At 40.3% G+C, this 19,731-nt stretch overlaps 1 protein-coding gene across 1 annotated transcript in view; it reads left to right on the top strand.

Annotated features, from left to right (window-relative positions):
- Window positions 1-1,788: 1,788 nt before the first annotated feature.
- Window positions 1,789-19,731, top strand: part of LOC128705785 (alpha-2-macroglobulin-like) — a 177,135-nt gene continuing 159,192 nt past the window's right edge. Inside the window, exons 1-5 of the mRNA XM_070085794.1 lie at window positions 1,789-1,887; window positions 2,372-2,544; window positions 5,717-5,994; window positions 7,912-8,151; window positions 17,356-17,512. Of these exons, the coding sequence (XP_069941895.1) occupies window positions 1,789-1,887; window positions 2,372-2,544; window positions 5,717-5,994; window positions 7,912-8,151; window positions 17,356-17,512 (947 nt within the window). The remainder of the gene's footprint in view (window positions 1,888-2,371; window positions 2,545-5,716; window positions 5,995-7,911; window positions 8,152-17,355; window positions 17,513-19,731) is intronic.

The raw sequence follows: 19,731 nt of genomic DNA, 5'->3' as shown, positions 1-19,731 counted from the left end.
CCACCCTGGATAACCCAATAGTATTCACCATCATGGATAACCCAAGAGTGTTAAACACCCTGGATAACACAAGAGTGTTAACCACCCTAGATAACCATAGATTGTTTACCACCCTGTATAAGTCGAGAGTGTTAAGCACCCTGGATAACCCAAGAGTGTTAACCACCCTGCATAACCCTAGATTGTTAACCACCATTGATAAGCAAAGAGTGTTAAGCTCCCTGGATAACCCAAGGGTGTTAATCACCCTGGATAATCCAAGAGTGTCAACCACCCTGGATAACGCAAAGGTGTTAACCACCCTGGATAACCCAAGGGTGTTAACCACCCTGGATAACCCAAGATTGTTAACCATCCTGGAAAAGAGAAGACTGTTAACCACCCGGGATTAGCCAAGAGTGTTAACCACCCTGGATAACCAAAGGGTGCTAACCACCCTAGATAACCCAAGATTGTTAACCAAGCTGGATAACCCAAGATTGTTAACCATCCTGGACAAGCAAAGAGTGTTAACCACCCTGGATAACCAAAGATTCTTAACCACCCTTTAGCAGCCAAGAGTGTTAGCCACCCTGGATAACCCAAGGGTGTTAACCACCCTGTATAACCCAAGAGTGTTAACCACCCTGGATTACCAAAGGGTGTTAATCACCCTGGATAACCCAAGATTGTTAACCTCCCTGGATAAGCCAAGAGTGTAAACCACCATGGATAACCCAAGAGTGTTAACCACCCTGGATAAGCAAAGAGTGTTAACCACCATGGATAACCCATGAGTGTTAACCACCCTTGATAACCCAAAGGTGTTAACCACACTGGATAACCTAAGATTGTTAATCATCCTCGATAAGCCAAGAGTGTTAAACACCCTGGATAACCCAAGAGCGTTAGCCACCGTGGCTAACCTAAGAATGCTAACCACCCTGGATAAACCAAGAGTTTTAACCACCTTGGATAAGCAAAGAGTGTTAACCACCCTGGATAAGCCAAGAGTGTTAACCACCCTGGATAACCTAAGAGTGTTAACCACCCTGGATAACCCAGGGATTGTTAACCACCCTGGATAAGCCAAGAGTGTTAACCACACTGGATAACCCAAGAGTGTTAACCACGCTGGATAACCCAAGATTGTTGTGGAGAAATTTTCTCCTGGAGGAGGGTATCGGCCCTCTTCAGCCCCTTTCAGCCCCTTTCAGCCCCTTTCAGCCCCTTTCAGCCTTGAGGGGCCCAGCCCTCTCAGAAGGGGAAAGCATCTTGTTTACTGATACAGCAAGTAATTGATCCCAGGTGCAGTACGAGTATGCGAAGTGAACGACCGACGCTCCTTGCAGTCCAGTGTTGCAAAGTGTATTTTAATAAAAGACAGTCCATCTCTTACCTTAGCAGGACAATTGAGGAAAATCCTGCTCCCACTTTATTACCAAGGTAAGGATAGTGTACATTGTTGTCTATGCTTAAGACAGTAAGATTCAAGCATTCTGCTTTGTTTCATGGAGGAAGTGGCAAGGAAGCAAAAGTATTAGGTCAGCTTTTCCTTTATGTGCTACGGGTAGTGACGGTGTAGGACGCTGTGACGTCTTCAGATTACTTTTGACTCTACTGAGAGTCACATTCACGCCAGGATAACCAACAAAGAACACTGATTCGTGCGTTAGTGTGAACAAAGTGTCTCACAAAACACAATAAACACTTACAGAGAAGTGTGATCAGCTTCTTTAGTGATAAGATTGTGAACAATAAAGACAAATCTTGTGGAACATAGTGTACCAGTGAGCGTATTCCTAGACTATGGAAGAAGTGGACATCAAAGGAAACTTCAGCTTCTATCAAGTCACCGATAGCTGTCGAAGGTGTGAAGAGCACCAGAGCTCACGCTACAAGAGCAAGGTGGGTTACTTATTTCTTGTAGTACGGGGGACTGCGCAGTTCTTGTATCACAAAGAGTTTGTAATCAACCTATAGTCGGCAGTGAGGTGCGGACTTCTGAGCCCACACAAGTATGTATGTCAGCAATCAGTGAATGAAATATGCTGACATAACACCTCCTAGGGGTAATTTATTGTTTACATAATATAATTTTTTCAGCCCGTTAAGAAGTGGATCAAGACAGCTACTCAAGACCTCGTCTGCAGGGGCGGCTGTGTGGACAAGAGCTGTCTTTCTAAGCTTAGTTTACTTATATTTAAACTATAAATTTACCTGTTAAACCATTCCTCGACCATTTTGGTCGTGCTCGAACAGGATAAAGGCCACTCTGTGGTTCAGATATGTTGTACTACAGTGTACAAATAACCTACCAGACAAGGTCCTTCTAAAAAAGCTGTAAAACTAGTATTTTACAATATAAATCAGTATATATGAGTCCGTCCAGACTGAATCACAGAGAATGGGCAGCCAAAAGAAAACGGGCGCTCACCCAGAGTTCACCCAAAGAAAACGGGAGCTGGGTGACTCACCCAACAAGAAAACGGGGGACGGCACCCGGAATCCACTGCTACCAAGCTGGAGGAACGCCGACGACAGCAGCAGCCCAACTGATGCTCAGTTTGTCTGAGTGTATATACACATAGTATTTATAATGTTTATAGACAGAAATTGAGAGACGAGATTGCGTTTAAGTTTCTTATAGATATAATTGTTATATTAAAGGAAACATATTAACAATGACATTTATATATGTGTGTAAGTAATATTCATGTGTGATTTACAGTTATACAGTGACATATATAGTGTATAGTGAATGAAGTGTATAACGTCGTTATTTACGATTAATCATCGTGGTCAGGCTGACACAGCAAACTCAAGCCATAAACACCAACCATATGTACTGTGTACCCTTCATGGTCATTGACCTGAGGTTAAGCTTAGTAGGTCAGTAGTGTCTGACTCGATTATTGCTAACTTAAGCATAAAAATCAGCTGTTTATAGCAGTACAGTGTTTTTTAAACACTAAGTGTGGTGCTAGAATTTTCAGTATACCATTAAAATGGCTAGTTTGAAAACTCACTTTCAGTCTTTACAGACTAAGATTACACAATTAGAAAATCTAATTTCAGTCTGTATAGGATTAACTCAAGATACAAACATAGATTTTGATGATCTTGAGGTCAAATTTGAATTACTTACACAACGTCTGGAAATAATTAATTCAGACTATACAGATTATGAAAATAAATTTCTTGAATCAGACCCATCTGAGGATGAAATTAAAAATGTTTTGGATACTTTTAGTAATCAACAGTTAAGGTGGACAGGAGTACAGGTTATTTGCCGTAAAACTCTGTCACAGAGACCTACTGTAACTTGTGGTCAAACACCTGTTACACCTGTAACAACAGCAAGTGTCCCATTACCAAGCTTACCTACCTTGCCACTACCTGTTTTCCAAGGTCATGATTATGAAGAATTCATTAGTGGTTTTCAATCCATAGTAAATTCACGAACTGACATAGATGAGATTGCTAAGTTCAATTATCTTAAATGTCTTGTGAAGGGAGAACCCTATGAACTGATTAAGTCATTTCCGGTGGTTAAAGGCAATTATCAAATAGCCTTACGTGTCTTAGCAGACAATTACTTTGACGCTGACAAGGCCAGAGTTAGACATGCAGTCTTAATATCAAGTTTGATGCCACCCAAACAGCGTTTTTTAGACTTACAGGCATTTAGAATCACATTAGACAATAGTCTCAGATCTCTAGGTGCTAAATATGACCTAAGGCAATGTGATTGGTTTATCAGTGGTATTGTACAGGATAAGTTGTCACCACAAATTATTGAACGATTAAATATTATGTTCAATAAACGCTATTTCACTTGTGAAGAAATTAGCAATTGTTTACAAACAATAGTTTCATGCATGCAAGCAACGAGACAAGATGAAGAATCCACAAATCCCGTGGATAATATACCTTCAACTCAGTATATCAAAAGTATATCTACTCCCGCTAAACCACAGAATGGGAAATCCCATATAGGCATTAATCAAGCTCTGAATAAAACAGACAGTAAACAGACTTTCACACATAAACGTACTCCAAAATGTGTTCTTTGTGATGGAACACATTGGGCACAGTATTGTATTCAATACACATCAATGGAGGCACGTAAACAACGTGTTCATCAGCTGAAAAGGTGCATCAAGTGTTTAGGAGAACACAAGGGAGGTAAATGCTCACTGAAGAAGTGTTTTAAATGCAAGGGTATGCATCATACAGCATTATGCCCAAATACTTTTGCTGAACAACAGAAAACTTCCACAGAATCAGGAAGTCAACAAGCAACAGCATTAAATATGAGAGATAGGTTTAAAGCAACTGCTCTCCCAATAGCTCGAGTTGAGTTATCTAATAAATTACACAAAACCAATGTGCTAACATTATTTGATCAAGGCTCACAAAGGTCCTTCATCAGAAGAACAGTGTTGCAGAAACTGAATAAGCAACCCTATGCCAAAGTACAGTTAGATATAGCTGTTTTTTTCCACAATTCTGGTAAACAGACATATGACGTCGCCAGAATCACTGTTGGTCTAGGAAACAGGAAAAAGACAGTAGAATCTGTGGTAGTAGATGATTTGCCTAAGTCTGTGCAGATCCAGGGATTAAAAGAAACAGTTGCAGCACTGAAAGCAGCTAAGGTCAATTTAGCCTGTCCTGCCATACAGACGGACACAATTAGTCCAATTGATTTAATCATTGAAAGTGATTATTATCGCTGTTTTGTGCAAAATATAGTAAGTAAACATGATGTTCACTTGCTGAAAACAGCAGGAGGCCACATGATATGTAGTCCCATTCCCTCTCAAAGTGGGAAAGAAGCTGATATTGATTCAGTGGAAAATGTACTAGTTACGAGAATAACCGCTGATCATGTACCACAGCAAAAATTATCATTACTAGAAGAAATGAATGAACCAGTTGATAAGTTGTAGGATTTAGATGCGATAGGTATTGATGTAAATAAACCAAGCCCACAAGAGTCTCAGACTTATAACCAATATTTGGACACTGTCAAATATAAAGATGGACAGTATTGGGTTAGGTTACCATGGAAATTAAATCCACCGCATCTGCCTAGCAATTATCGCATGGTTTTCGGACAAATGAAAGCACAAATACATGAGTTCCGGAAGAATCCAGAGCTACTGACTGTCTATGATAATATCATACAAGAACAGTTGGACAATAAATTCATTGAGGAAGTAGTCAAAGATAAGTTGAAGACAGAAGTTCATTATCTCCCGCACCATGGAGTCAGAAAAGATTCTGAAACCACTTCACTACGTGTTGTATACAATTGCTGCGCGCGTGCAAATAAAGAAGATGTAGCAAGTCTTAATGATTGTGTGATAACCGGACCCTCACTAACTGAGAAGCTTGGAGATGTGCTTATGAAATTTCACAAAAACCCATATGCTTACACGGCTGATATTTCCAAAGCTTTCTTAAGAGTAGGACTCCAAGAAATAGATAGAGATTATACTCGATTCTTGTGGCCTGAAAATCCACATGATCCTCAAAGTCCTGTGAAAACATATCGTTTCAAATCAGTATTATTTGGTGCAACATCCTCTCCATTCTTACTAGAATCTACTCTAAATACACATTTGAAGAAATCACAAAGTCTCTTCAAAGAAATCTTAAAGAAAAGTTTCTGTGTGGACAATCTTCAAGGTACTGTGAATAAAGAGGAGGATTTGAAATCCTTTTACAGAGAAGCTAACAAGGAGATGAAAGAAGCAAATATGCCTCTAAGGATTTGGAACACTAATTCAAAACAATTAAGGGAACTTATCAAAGAAGATTTCCCTGAAACTGAAATTCCTGATTGCAACAATATGCTGGAACCTAACTGGAATACACGGGAAGATACTTTGAGTCTCAAAAGAATAAACAATAAACCAAGCAGTACACTCACTAAACGTAGTTTACTGTCAGAGGTATCACAATGTTTTGATCCTATAGGACTCGTCTCACCAATTACCATTAAAGGTAAAATGCTTATGAAAGATGCATCGAAGCTCAAAATTGGATGGGATGAGAACTTGCCTCTAGAAATGAGTCAAGCATGGGATGAAATATCCAAGGAGTTTAAACAACTTCATCAAATTCAATTTCCCAGACAAATAGGTCAAGAGGGAAAGAATTACACATTACATGTGTTCTGTGATGCGTCAACCAGAGGTTATGGCGCTGTAGCTTACATGAGTAATGCTGAAGGAAGTACACTAATTACTTCAAAGGCCAGGGTAGCACCCTTGAAGGTCAGAACAGTACCACAATTGGAACTGACAGCACTCTATGTAGGTACAAAATTAGCTGTCTATCTCAACAAAGTACTTGATCATCTCACTATTGAAAAAACCGTGATCTGGAGTGATCATGAAGCAGTTCTCCAGTTCTCCACGTCTCTACCCAAGAGAATCCAGCTGACATGTTGTCACGTGGTGTCCAACTCAAGAAATTTGTGGATAATAAATTATGGCTCCACGGACCGAATTGGCTCTCTAATGAAAATAACTGGCCTCAGCAAAAAGCTCACATTATGCCAGAAGAAACAGTTTACTTGAACACAGCAGAAACAAGTTGTGTAAATAATTCAGACACAACAGAAATAGTCATTGATGGATCTAAATACTCATCTTTGGGTAAACTCTTAAGAGTTACAGTTCTTGTCTTTAAATTCATTAAAGGAATAAAACCTGACTATGAATGTCTTGAACCCATTAAATACTGTGTGAAACTAATACAGAAAGATGTTTTCTCTACAGAATATAAATTTCTGGAAACACAAGATAAATCCCCGAAGAAACCTGTTATGATTAATTCTTTAGGACTTTATCTTGACTCAGAAAAGATTATAAGATGTCGAGGAAGAATTCATAATTCTTCACTACCTAAGGAAGCCATACATCCAATATTGATCCCCAAGAATCATTGGGTAACAAAACTGATTGTGCAAAACGCCCACAGTAACGTGTTACATGGTGGGGTAGCTGACACACTTTGTCAAATACGACAATCCTACTGGATACCTCAAGGTCGACAAAGTGTGAAAAAACAAATAAAGGACTGTATTACTTGTCGTCACTACGATATGCGAGTATGTCAGTATCCAGGTCCACCTCCATATCCCTCTGAAAGAGTTTGCCATGTCACTCCATTTGAGGTGACAGGTGTAGATTACACTGGACCAATAATTTTAACCAAAACAGCTGACAAAGTTCCCATCAAGGTGTACATCTGTTTGTTCACTTGTGCTACAACTAGAGCAGTACAACTAGAAGTAGCCACTGACATGTCCGTTGAAACCTTTATCAAATTATTCAGAAGGTTTGCAGCCAGAAGGGCATGTCCCAGACTGATGATTTCAGAAAATGCAAACAACTTCGTTGCTGGTGCTGCTTATATAAGCAAGATCTTTGATCAACCAGAAGTACAACAGATGCTGAATCAACGCAGTTGTAGTTGGAGATACATTCCTCCTAAATCTCCATGGCACGGCGGATTTTATGAAAGAATGATCGGCATTGTAAAACGTTAAGGAAGACTCTTCATCGTCAGAGAATAGACTTAGAAGAATTCCGTACAGTTGTGACTGAAATAGAAAATAGAGTCAACAACAGACCTCTAACTTATGTTACCGATGATCTGGACAATTTAGAAGTGTTAAGTCTATCTCATTTACTCCAGGGCAGAAGGCTCGAACCTGTTCCTCCCATGAATGATAAAGAAATCATAGAGGATCCTACTTATTTCGAACCTGAGCAACTAAATTCAAACACCATAATAAAGTGATTGAACGTTGGGAGAAAATTTGGTGAGAAGACTATCTCACCTCATTGAGAGCACACTTCTATGGAGCTGGTGTTCCTGAAAATCATAAGTCCTTAAGACCTGGTGACATAGTGATTATTGACAATGATGGTCCGAGATCCCAATGGTCTCTTGGAAAAATTGTGACCATATATCCTGATGCAAATGGAATCATCAGGACAGTTGATGTTTTAAGCAAAGGTGTAGTGAATAAGCGGACAATAAATAAACTAGTGCCGTTAGAATTACAAAGTGTTGAAAACAATATTAGTGATTCTCCAGAAACCACAAAGACTAAAGCTGTTCAGAAAAGACAAGCAGCAGTGGTGGCGTGTGAGAAAATCAAATTAATGTTAAGTGATGAATAGTTCACCTGCAGCGAACCTCCACCGCCCCCAAGTGTGGAGAAATTTTCTCCAGGAGGGGGGTATCAGCCCCCTTCAGCCCCCTTCAGCCCCCTTCAGCCCCCTTCAGCCCCCTTCAGCCCCCTTCAGCCCCCTTCAGCCCCCTTCAGCCTCCTTCAGCCCCCTTCAGCCCCCTTTAGCCCCCTTCAGCCCCCTTCAGCCCCCTTCAGCCCCCTTCAGCCCCCTACAGCAACCTTCAGCCCCCTTCAGCCCCTTTCAACCCCTTTCAGCCTTGAAGGGCCCACCCCTCTCAGAAATGGCAAGCATCTTGTTTACTGCTATAGCAAGTAATTGATCCCAGATGCAGTATGAGTATGCGACGTGAGCGACCGACGCTCCTTGCAGTCCAGTGTTGCAAAGTGTATTTTAATAAAAGACAGTCCATGTCTTACCTCAGCAGGACAATTAAGGAAAATCCTGCTCCCACTTTATTACCAATGTGAAGATAGTGTACATCGTTGTCTATGCTTAAGACAGCAAGATTCAAGCAATCTGCTTTGTTTCATGGAGGAAGTGGCAAGGAAGCAAAAGTATTAGGTCAGCTTTTCCTTTATGTGCTACGGGTAGTGACGGTGTAGGACGCTGTGACGTCTTCAGATTACTTTTGACTCTACTGAGAGTCACATTGACGCCAGGATAACTAACAAAGAACATTGATCCATGCGTTAGTGTGAACAAAGTGTCTCACAAAACACAATAAGCACTTAAGAGAAGTGTGATCAGCTTCTTTAGTGATAAGATTGTGAACAATAAAGACAAATCTTGTGGAACATAGTGTACCAGTGAGCGTATTCCTAGACTATGGAAGACGTGGTCGAAGGTGTGAAGAGCACCATAGCTCACGCTACGAGAGCAAGGTGGGTTACTTATTTCTTGTAGTATGGGGGACTGCGCAGTTCTTGTATCACAAGAAGTTTGTAATCAACCTGTAGACGGCAGTGAGGTGCGGACTTTTGAGTACACACAAGTACGTAAGTCAGCAATCAGTGAATGAAATATGCTGACATAAAACCCCTTTGGGGTAATTTATTGTTTCCATAATATAATCTTTCTCAGCCCGTTAAGAAGTGGATCAAGACAGCTACTCAAGACCTCGTCTGCAGGGGCGGCTGTGTGGACGACAACTGTCTTTCAAAGCTAAGGTTCCTCATATTTAAAGTATAAACTTAGCTGTTAAACCATTTCTCAACAATTGTTAACCACCTTGGATAAGCCAAGAGTGTTAACCACCTTGGATAACCCAAGGGTGTTAACCACACTGGATAACCCAAGAGTGTTAACCACCCTGCATTACCCAAGAGTGTTAACCACCCTGGATAACCCAAGGGTGTTAACCCTGGATAACACAAGAGTGTTAAATACCCTGGATAACCAAAGATTGTTAACCACCCTGGATAACCCAAGAGTCTTAACCACCCTGGATAACCCAAGGGTGTTAACCACCCTGGATAACCCAAGAGTTTCAACCACCCTGGATAACCCAAGGGTGTTAACAACCCTGGATAACCAAAGGGTGTTAACCACCCTGGATAACAAGAGTGTTAACACCTCTGGATAACCCAAGATTGTTAACCACCCTGGGTAAGCGACGAGTGTTAACCACCCTGGATAAAATAAGAGTGTTAATCACCCTGGATAACCCAAGCGTGTTAACCACCCTGGATAACACAAGTGTTAAATACCCTGGATAACCCAAGATTGTTCACTACCCTGGATGAGCCAAGAGTGTTAACCACCCTGGATAACCCAAGGGTGTTAATCACCGTGGATAAGCCAAGAGTGTTAACCGCCCTGGATAACCCAAAAGTGTTAACCACCCTGGATAACCCAAGGGTGTTAACCACCCTGGATAACAAGAGTGTTAGCCCCCTGGATAACACAAGATTGTTAACCACCCCGGATAACCCAAGAATGTAAACCACCCTGGATAAGCCAAAATTGTTAACCACCCTGGATAAGCCAAGAGTGTTAACCACAACCGGATAACCCAAGGGTGTTAACCACCCTGGATAACCCAAGAGTGTTAACCACCCTGGATAACCCAAGAGTGTAAACCACCCTAGATAACCCAAGGGTGTTAACCATCCTGGATAACCCAGGAGTGTTAACCACCCTGGATAACCCAAGGCTGTTAACCACCCTGGATAACACAAGAGAGTTAAATACCCTGGATAACCCGAGATTGTTAACTAACCTGGATGAGCCAATAGTGTTAACCACCCTGGATAACCCAAGAGTGTTAACCACCCTGGATAACCCATGGGTGTTAACCACCCTGGATAACACAAGAGTGTTAACCACCCTGAATAACCCAAGATTGTTAACGACCCTGGATAACCCAAGAGTGTTAACCACCCTGGATAACCTAATGGTGTTAACCACCCTGGATAACACAAGAGTGTTAAATACCCTGGATAACCCAAGATTGTTAACTACCCTGGATGAGCCAAGAGTGTTAACCACCCTGCACAACCCAAGGGTGTTAACCACCCTGGATAAGCCAGGAGTGTTAGCCACCCTGGACAACCCAAGGGTGCTAACCACTCTGGATAACCCAAGAGTGTTAACCACCCTGTATAACCCAAGAATATTAACCACCCTGGATAAGTCAAGAGTGTTAACCACCCTGGATAAGCCAGGAGTGTTAACCATCCTGGATAACCAAAGGGTGTTAACCACCCTGGACAACCCAATAGTGTTAACCCCCCTGGATAACCCAAGAGAGTTATCCATCCTGGATAACCTAAGGGTGTTAACCACACTGGATAACACAAGAGTGTTAACCACCCTATATAACCCAAGATTGTTAACCACCCTCAGTAACCCAAGAGTGTTAACCACCCTGGATAACCCAAGGCTGTTAACCACTCAGGATAACCCAAGGGTGTTAACCACCCTGGATAACCCAATAGTGTTAACCACCCTGGATAACCCAAGGGTGTTAACCACCCTGGATAACCCAAGAGTGTTAACCACCCTGGATAACCAAAGAGTGTTAACCATCCTGGATAACAAAAGAGTGTTAACCACCCTGGATAACCCAAGATTGTGAAGCACCCTGGATAAGCCAAGATTGTTAACCACTCTGGATAAAACAAGAGTGTTAACCACCCTTGATAACCCAAGGGTGTTAACCACCATGGATAACCCAAGAGTGTTAAACAACCTGGATAACCCTAGATTGTTAACCACCCTGGATAAACCAAGAGTGTTAACCACCCTGGATAACCCAAGATTGCTAACTACCCTGGATAAGCCAAGAGTGTTAACCGCCCTGGAAAACCCAAGGGTGTTAACCACCCTGGATAACCGAAGAGTGTTAACCACCCTGGATAACCCAAGAGCGTTAACGACCCTGTATCACCCAAGGGTGTTAACCACATTGGATAACCCAAGGGTGTTAACCTCCCTGGATAACCCAAGAGTGTTAAAATCCCTGGATAATCCAAGAGTGTTAACCACCCTGAATAACCCAAGTGTGTTAACCACCCTGGATAATCCAAGGGTGTTAACCACCCTGAATAAGTCAAGAGTGTTAACCACCCTGGATAACCCAAGAGTGTTAACCACCTTGGATAACCTAGGAGTATTAACCACCCTGGATAACCCAAGATTAACCACCCTGAATAACGCAAGGGTGTTAACCACCCTGGATAACCAGAGTGTGTTAACCACCCTGGATAAGCCAAGAGTGTTAGCTACCCTGGATAACCCAAGGGTGTTAACCACCCTGGATAGCCCAAGAGTGTTAACCACCCTGGATAACCCAAGGGTGTTAACCACACTGGATAACACAAGAGTGTTAACCACCCTGGATAACCCAAGGGTGTTAACCACACTGGATAACACAACAGTTTTAACCACCCTAGATAACCCAAGATTGTTAACCACCCTGGGTAACCCAAGAGTGTTAACCACCTTGGATAACCCAAGGCTGTTAACCACCCAGGATAACCCAAGGGTGTTAACCACCCTGGATAACCCAAGGGTGTTAACCACTCAGGATAACCCAAGGGTGTTAACCACCCTGGATAACCCAATAGTGTTAACCACCCTGGATAACCCAAGGGTGCTTACCACCCTGGATAACCCAAGAGTGTTAACCACCCTGGATAACCAAAGAGTGTTAACCACCCTGGATAAGCAAAGAGTGTTAACCACCCTGGATAACACAAGAGTGTTAACCACCCTGGATAACCCAAGATTGTGAAGCACCCTGGATAAGCCAAGATTGTTAACCACTCTGGATAAAACAAGAGTGTTAACCACCCTTGATAACCCAAGGGTGTTAACCACCATGGATAACCCAAGAGTGTTAAACAACCTGGATAACCCTAGATTGTTAACCACCCTGGATAAACCAAGAGTGTTAACCACCCTGGATAACCCAAGATTGCTAACTACCCTTGATAAGCCAAGAGTGTTAACCACCCTGGATAACCCAAGGGTGTTAACCACCCTGGATAACCAAAGAGTGTTAACCACCCTGGATAACCCAAGAGCGTTAACGACCCTGGATCACCCAAGGGTGTTAACCACCCTGGATAACCCAAGGGTGTTAACCTCCCTGGATAACCCAAGAGTGTTAAAATCCCTGGATAAGCCAAGAGTATTAACCACCCTGAATATCCCAAGTGTGTTAACCACCCTGGATAATCCAAGGGTGTTAACCACCCTGAATAAGTCAAGAATGTTAACCACTTTGGATAACCCAAGAGTGTTAACCACTTTGGATAACCTAGGAGTGTTAACCACCCTGGATAACCCAAGATTAACCACCCTGGATAACTCAAGGGTGTTTACCACCCTCTATAACCAGAGTGTGTTAACCACCCTGGATAAGCCAAGAGTGTTAGATACCCTGGATAACCCAAGGGTGTTAACCACCCTGGATAGCCCAAGAATGTTAACCACCCTGGATAACCCAAGGGTGTTAACCACACTGGATAACACAAGAGTGTTAACCACCCTGTATAACCCAAGAGTGTTAACCACCCTGGATAACCCAAGGGTGTTAACTACACTGGATAACACAACAGTGTTAACCACCCTAGATAACCCAAGATTGTTAACCACCCTGGGTAACCCAAGAGTGTTAACCACCCTGGATAACCCAAGGCTGTTAACCACCCAGGATAACCCAAGGGTGTTAACCACCCTGGATAACCCAATAGTGCTAACCACCCTGGATAACCCAATAGTGTTAACCACCCTGGATAACACAAGAGAGTTAACCACCCTGGATAACCCAAGATTGTGAACCACCCTGGATAAGCCAAGATTGTTAAGCACTCTGGATAACCCAAGAGTGTTAACCACCTTTGATAATCGAAGAGTGTTAACCACCCTGGATAACCCAAGAGTGTTAAACAACCTGGATAACCCTAGATTGTTAGCCACCCTGGATAAACCAAGAGTGTTAACCACCCTGGATAACCCAAGATTGTTAACTACCCTGGATAAGCCAAGAGTGTTAAGCACCCTGGATAACCCAAGGGTGTTAACCTCCCTGGATAACCCAAGAGTGTTAAAATCCCTGGATAAGCCAAGAGTGTTAACCACTCTGAATAACCCAAGAGTGTTATCCTCCCTGGATAATCCAAGGGTGTTAACCACCCTGGATAAGTCAAGAGTGTTAACCACCCTGGATAACCCAAGATTAACCACCCTGGATAACTCAAGGGTGTTAACCACCCTGGATAACCAAAGTTTGTTAACCACAATGGATAAGCCAAGAGTGTTAGCCACCCTGGATAACCCAAGGGTGTTAACCACCCTGGATAACCCAAGATTAACCACCCTGGATAACCCAAGGGTGTTAATCACCCTGGATAACCCAAGAATATTAACCACCCCGGATAAGCCAAGAGTGTTAACCACCCTGGATAAGCCAGGAGTGTTAACCACCCTGTATAACCCAATAGTGTTAACCACCCTGAATAACACAAGAGTGTTAACCACCCTGGATAACCCAAGATTGTGAACCATCCTGGATAAGCCAAGATTGTTAACCACTCTGGATAACCCAAGAGTGTTAACCATTTTGGATAACCCAAGGGTGTTAGCCACCCTGGATAAACCAAGAGTGTTAACCACCCTGGATAACCCAAGATTGTTAACTACCCTGGATAAGCCAAGAGTTTTAACCACCCTGGATAAGCCAAGGGTGTTAACCACCCTGGATAACCCAAGAGTGTTAACCACCCTGGATAACCCAAGAGCGTTAACGACCCTGGATCACCCAAGGGTGTTAACCACCCTGGATAACCCTAAGGGCGTTAACCTCTCTGGATAACCCAAGAGTTTTAACCACCCTGGATAAGCCGAGAGTGTTAACCACCCTGAATAACCCTAGTGTGTTAACTACCCTGGATAACCCAAGGGTGTTAACCGCCCTGGATAAGTCAAGAGTGTTAACCACCCTGAATAACCCAAGACTGTTAACCGCCCTGGATAAGCCATAAGTGTTAACTACCCTGGATAACCCAAGATTGTTAACCACCCTGGATAAGCCAGGAGTGTTAGCCACCCTGGATAACGCAAGATTGTTAACCACCCTGGATAAGGCAAGAGTGTTAACCTCCCTGGATAAGCCAGGAGTGTTAACCACCCTGGATAACCCAAGAGTGTCAACCACCCTCGATAACCCAAGATAGTTAACCTCCCTGGATAACCCAAGAGTGTTAACCACCCTTGATAATCCAAGAGAGGCTGCGCATCATCGAGGACTGTCATATTTACATTAGGGTCCAGTGGACTAACACCCAGGTACCTACTTGCTTGTTAGGTGAACAGGACAACATATGTAAGGAAATACCTAATGTTTCCACCCTGTGAAGCTAGAGCATTGCCTACCAGGCCACGGGCCACCCTGAGACAATGGGCCACAATAACTTCTGAGATATCGAGGAAAACGTATTATGACTCTTTAGGTTCATCAAGAGTGTTCTATACACAAATAACCCGCATATAGAAGAAAGGAGCTTACGACGACGTTTCGGACCGACTTGGACTATGTACAAAGTCACACTAACGAGAAGTAGAGCAGGACGGGTATATATAGGCAGGAAGTAGTAGTGTTAGTAATAGTAGTAGAAGTAGTAGTAGCAGTAGTAGTAGTAGTAGTAGTAGTAGTAGTAGTAGTAGTAGTAGTAGTAGTAGTAGTAGTAGTAGTAGTAGTAGTAGTAGTAGTAGTAGTAGTAGCGGTGGTAGTAGTGCAGATGTGGAAGGAAGTAGTGGTGAGGAAGAAAGAAGGAGCCGGTCAAATACTAAGAAAGGGGAGCACTGCGAGGGAACTGGGTGCCCACAGAGGGAGTGCAAGTGCACAGAGGAGGGGGAGCATAAGAAAATAAATAATGAAGGAACTGAAGCACAAGGCAGAAGAAAGACAACCTAGAAGAGAAAAAGGAGAGAGGAAAGGGGGAGAGGGAGAAGATGAAAAAAGGAGGAATCAGGTTTAGTCACAGGTGTTCTGAAGTTTGGAGCATTTTACAATGTAGTGGGAGAGGAAGGCATCTACAGAGACGAAGCCAGGGCTAAGATTCATACAAGGAAAGTTGTATATTAGAAAGGATTCAACCAGACGTCGACTGTTAAAGTTGGAAGTAGGGAAGACAGTTTTAGCAGAAGACCAGTCAATAGAATGGCTGTGATCTCTGACGTGACAGAGCAGAGCATTGTTGGTGTCGGCAAGCCTAACACTATTTTTGTGCTCCCTAAGTCTGACAGAAAGAGATCAGCCAGTTTCTCCAAAGTATTGAAGAGGACAGGAGGAACAAGAAATAGAGTAGACACCAAGAACATCTGTAGAGGGAGGAGAGGTATGAACGAGATTAGTGCGAAGAGTGTTAGTCTGGCGGAAAGTAAGTATGATGTCTAAGGAACGGAGAGAATTGTTGAGATTAGAAAAACCGGAAATGTAGGGAAGGCAGAGGACAGAAGAGTTCCCAGGAGTAGAGAGTTTGGGAGAGAAGAAATTATGTTTAGCACGTGAGAAGGCAGAGTCTATGAATTGGGAAGGGTAGCCAAGACGGGAGAACGAATTATGGTCTTTTTGCATATGTGCATGTGCAAATGTGTACTAGATGAGTATATGTATGCTTGTATATAAATAAAGTTTTTGAGCCCATTTCCCATGATAAATTAGTTGTGGACAGCATCAGTCTATTGTGGCTGATTCTTCTTATGAAATGGATGAAAAATTTCTTAGCTTTATACTGTGTAAGTGATTATTTTGTTGAAGTCAAGGCACTAATTGGAGAATTACTCTTTTCGTCGACTGTTAATATTTTAGTTACGATGTGTTTTCCATAATGAAACAATAAATGGTTTGCCTTTGTTTTATGCTTTGTTAAGTTTAATATGCTAATTTTTCTAATCTAATTGGTTTGTACTTAATAACTAGATGATAACTGTTTTTTTCAGCAATGAATAACAGTGTTTGATTTTGTTGGGTTATACTTGGTTGAAGCAATGTAATGTTCACTTGTTGATCAGGCCTGGTCACTGACCGGGCCGCGGGGGCGTTGACCCCCGGAACTCTCTCCAGGTAAACTCCAGGTAAACATACTTATACACCGTAAATTACTTAGAAAAAACGTTTAGGTTTATTTTGGTGGTATTTGTCCTAGTTTATTTTTTTATGAAATAAACTTACGTAATTGATATTCTGATTTTCGTGCTATAATTTTTGAGTGCCTCATCGGGTTAACTTATCCCCCCCCTCATTATTATTATTATTATTATTATTATTATTATTATTATTATTATTATTATTATTATTATTATTATTATTATTATTATTATTATTATTATTATTATTATTATTATTATTATTATTATTATTATTATTATTATTATCATTTTTATTATTATTATTATTATTATTATTATTATTATTATTATTATTATTATTATTATTATTATTATTATTATTATTATTATTATTATTATTATTATTATTTATGATTTATCAAAATGGTTATTGGTTAAACTATTGCTTTAAAGATTTAATTAAGAAACAATGTAATGATGTTACACATTAATTGTATTTATCAATACATAACTGTTGGGGCCCTTAAGTTCGAATATAAATTAACTAATCAATACATTATTGACGTATTGCCGTTTCCAGTGTATTACAACCACGCTCGTCCTCGTCCACCCCTCAAGGCTCAATTAGTACCCACAGAAGACGCAAATATTAGTAAGAAGAAAGGTAGTGATACACAGACAGACGCTCCAAGGACCAACTTCCCTGAGACTTGGCTGTGGAACATCGTCGTTCTCCCGTAAGACTTCCACTTTTAATATCTCTATTCTGAAAAATTTAGAGCTTACCAGTAAGAATCGAAGAGAAAGTTATTGTACTGTACATATTTCATTTCAAACTGAATTAGGGTGTTAGTGATATTATAATGATAACGATAGCAATAATGATAATAGTAGATAAAAGTGGAAAATAATAATAGTGATAATAGTGGCGTTAAAAACAAAAATTTAGGACTTGCCTAGTTATTTTAAGAAAGACAATCCTGAATAAGGGAGATCACACGGGCATATTAATTAATACGTAGAGTATTTCCTGTATACTCTGGAAGGTTCTGGGACATCGGGTATTACCTACTGACAAATATAACGGCATTTATTCCTTCTATTTCGCTAGTAAGAAGATTGTGCGCAATAGCTTCATTCTATATGTGGATGATCAAGTATTGTAATGCAACTTCTTGCGTCTCATAACCTGTTCCAGGAGTTAGAAGTTTAGGACTATCTATTTACTAGGTATCTTATGGTATCTGCAAACTGTGTGGGCCCAACCTACCCGACCCCAATGGGGAGGGGTATGGGGGGGACGAGTGGTGATTGGCATTCCGTTGGGCCTCTCTCACTAATTCAGAAATTTTGGCTGGTGCCACTCACGCTTCCAAACTTTTAAAAACTTCCTCTCATTTCTAGGACACAACCGGCAAACCTACTATTAATACTAGTGTAAAAGTACTTGATAAAGACTTACCCCCCCCCCCCGGCCACCCGTTGCTTGTCTTGCACTGTTAAGGGAGGTACTACAGTCCTGCCAAGTGAGTGTTATACGAAAGCCTGGAATTGTTTTACATGATGGTAGGATTGCATACACAAATTTTCGCTTGTCCTATATGGCAAGATGAGCGTTGCTATTTAAGCCAAGATAGCAAATTCTGCCTATTCGGCACGACATATAAATATATAACTATATATATATATATATATATATATATATATATATATATATATATATACATGCCGAATATGTAAAACTGGTCAATTAGCAAGAACTCATTTAAAATTAAGTTCTTTCTAAAATTTTCTCTTATACGTTTGAAGATATATTTTTTTCATTAATGTTGATGTAAAAATTTATAATTTTGCACCAAAAAAATCTTAGAAAACTTACCTAACCTTATTATGACAAGAACAATTTATTTTAACCTAACCCAATTATATATATTTTAGTTTTGTTTACAATAATTTAATACTAAACAAAAACAGTGAAATTTTTTTCGTTAGGTTCAGAATGATTTTGGCGAAATTATTGCATACACAAATTTTCGCTTGTCCTATATGGCAAGACGAGGGTTGCTATTTAAGCCAAGATCGCAAGTTCTGCCTATTCGGCACGACATATATATATATGTATATATATATATATATATATATATATATATATATATATATATATATATATATATATATATATATATATATATATATATATATATATATATATATATATATATATATATATATGTCGTGCCGAATATGTAAAACTGGTCAATTAGCAAGAACTCATTTAAAATTAAGTCCTTTCTAAGATTTTCTTTTATACGTTTAAAGATATATTTTTTCATTAATGTTAATGTAAAAATTTATAATTTTGCACTAAAAGAATCTTAGAAAACTTACCTAACCTTATTATGACAAGAGTAATTTATTTTAGCCTAACCCAACTAAATATATTTAAGATTTGTTTACAGTAATTTAATACTAAACAAACACAGTGAAATATATTTTTTTCGTTAGGTTAAGAATGATTTTGGCGAAATTATTGCATACACAAATTTTCGCTTGTCCTATATGGCAAGATGAGCGTTGCTATTTAAGCCAAGATCGCAAGTTCTGCCTATTCGGCACGACATATATATATATATATATATATATCTATATATATATATATATATATATATATATATATATATATATATATATATATATATATATTTTTTTTTTTTTTTTCAACAAGTCGGTCGTCTCCCACCGAGGCAGGGTGATATATATATATATATATATATATATATATATATATATATATATATATATATATATATATATATATATATATATATATATATATATATATATATATATATATATATATATTTTATTTTTTTATTATCACACTGGCCGATTCCCACAAAGGCAGGGTGGCCCGAAAAAGAAAAACTTTCACCATCATTCACTCCATCACTGTCTT

The sequence above is a fragment of the Cherax quadricarinatus genome, chromosome 1 (genome assembly GCF_038502225.1).
Source record: "Cherax quadricarinatus isolate ZL_2023a chromosome 1, ASM3850222v1, whole genome shotgun sequence".
NCBI classification, from domain to species: Eukaryota; Metazoa; Arthropoda; class Malacostraca; order Decapoda; family Parastacidae; genus Cherax; species Cherax quadricarinatus.
The sequence above is the reverse complement of the archived record's forward strand: the minus strand, read 5'-3'. Positions and strand labels throughout refer to the sequence as shown.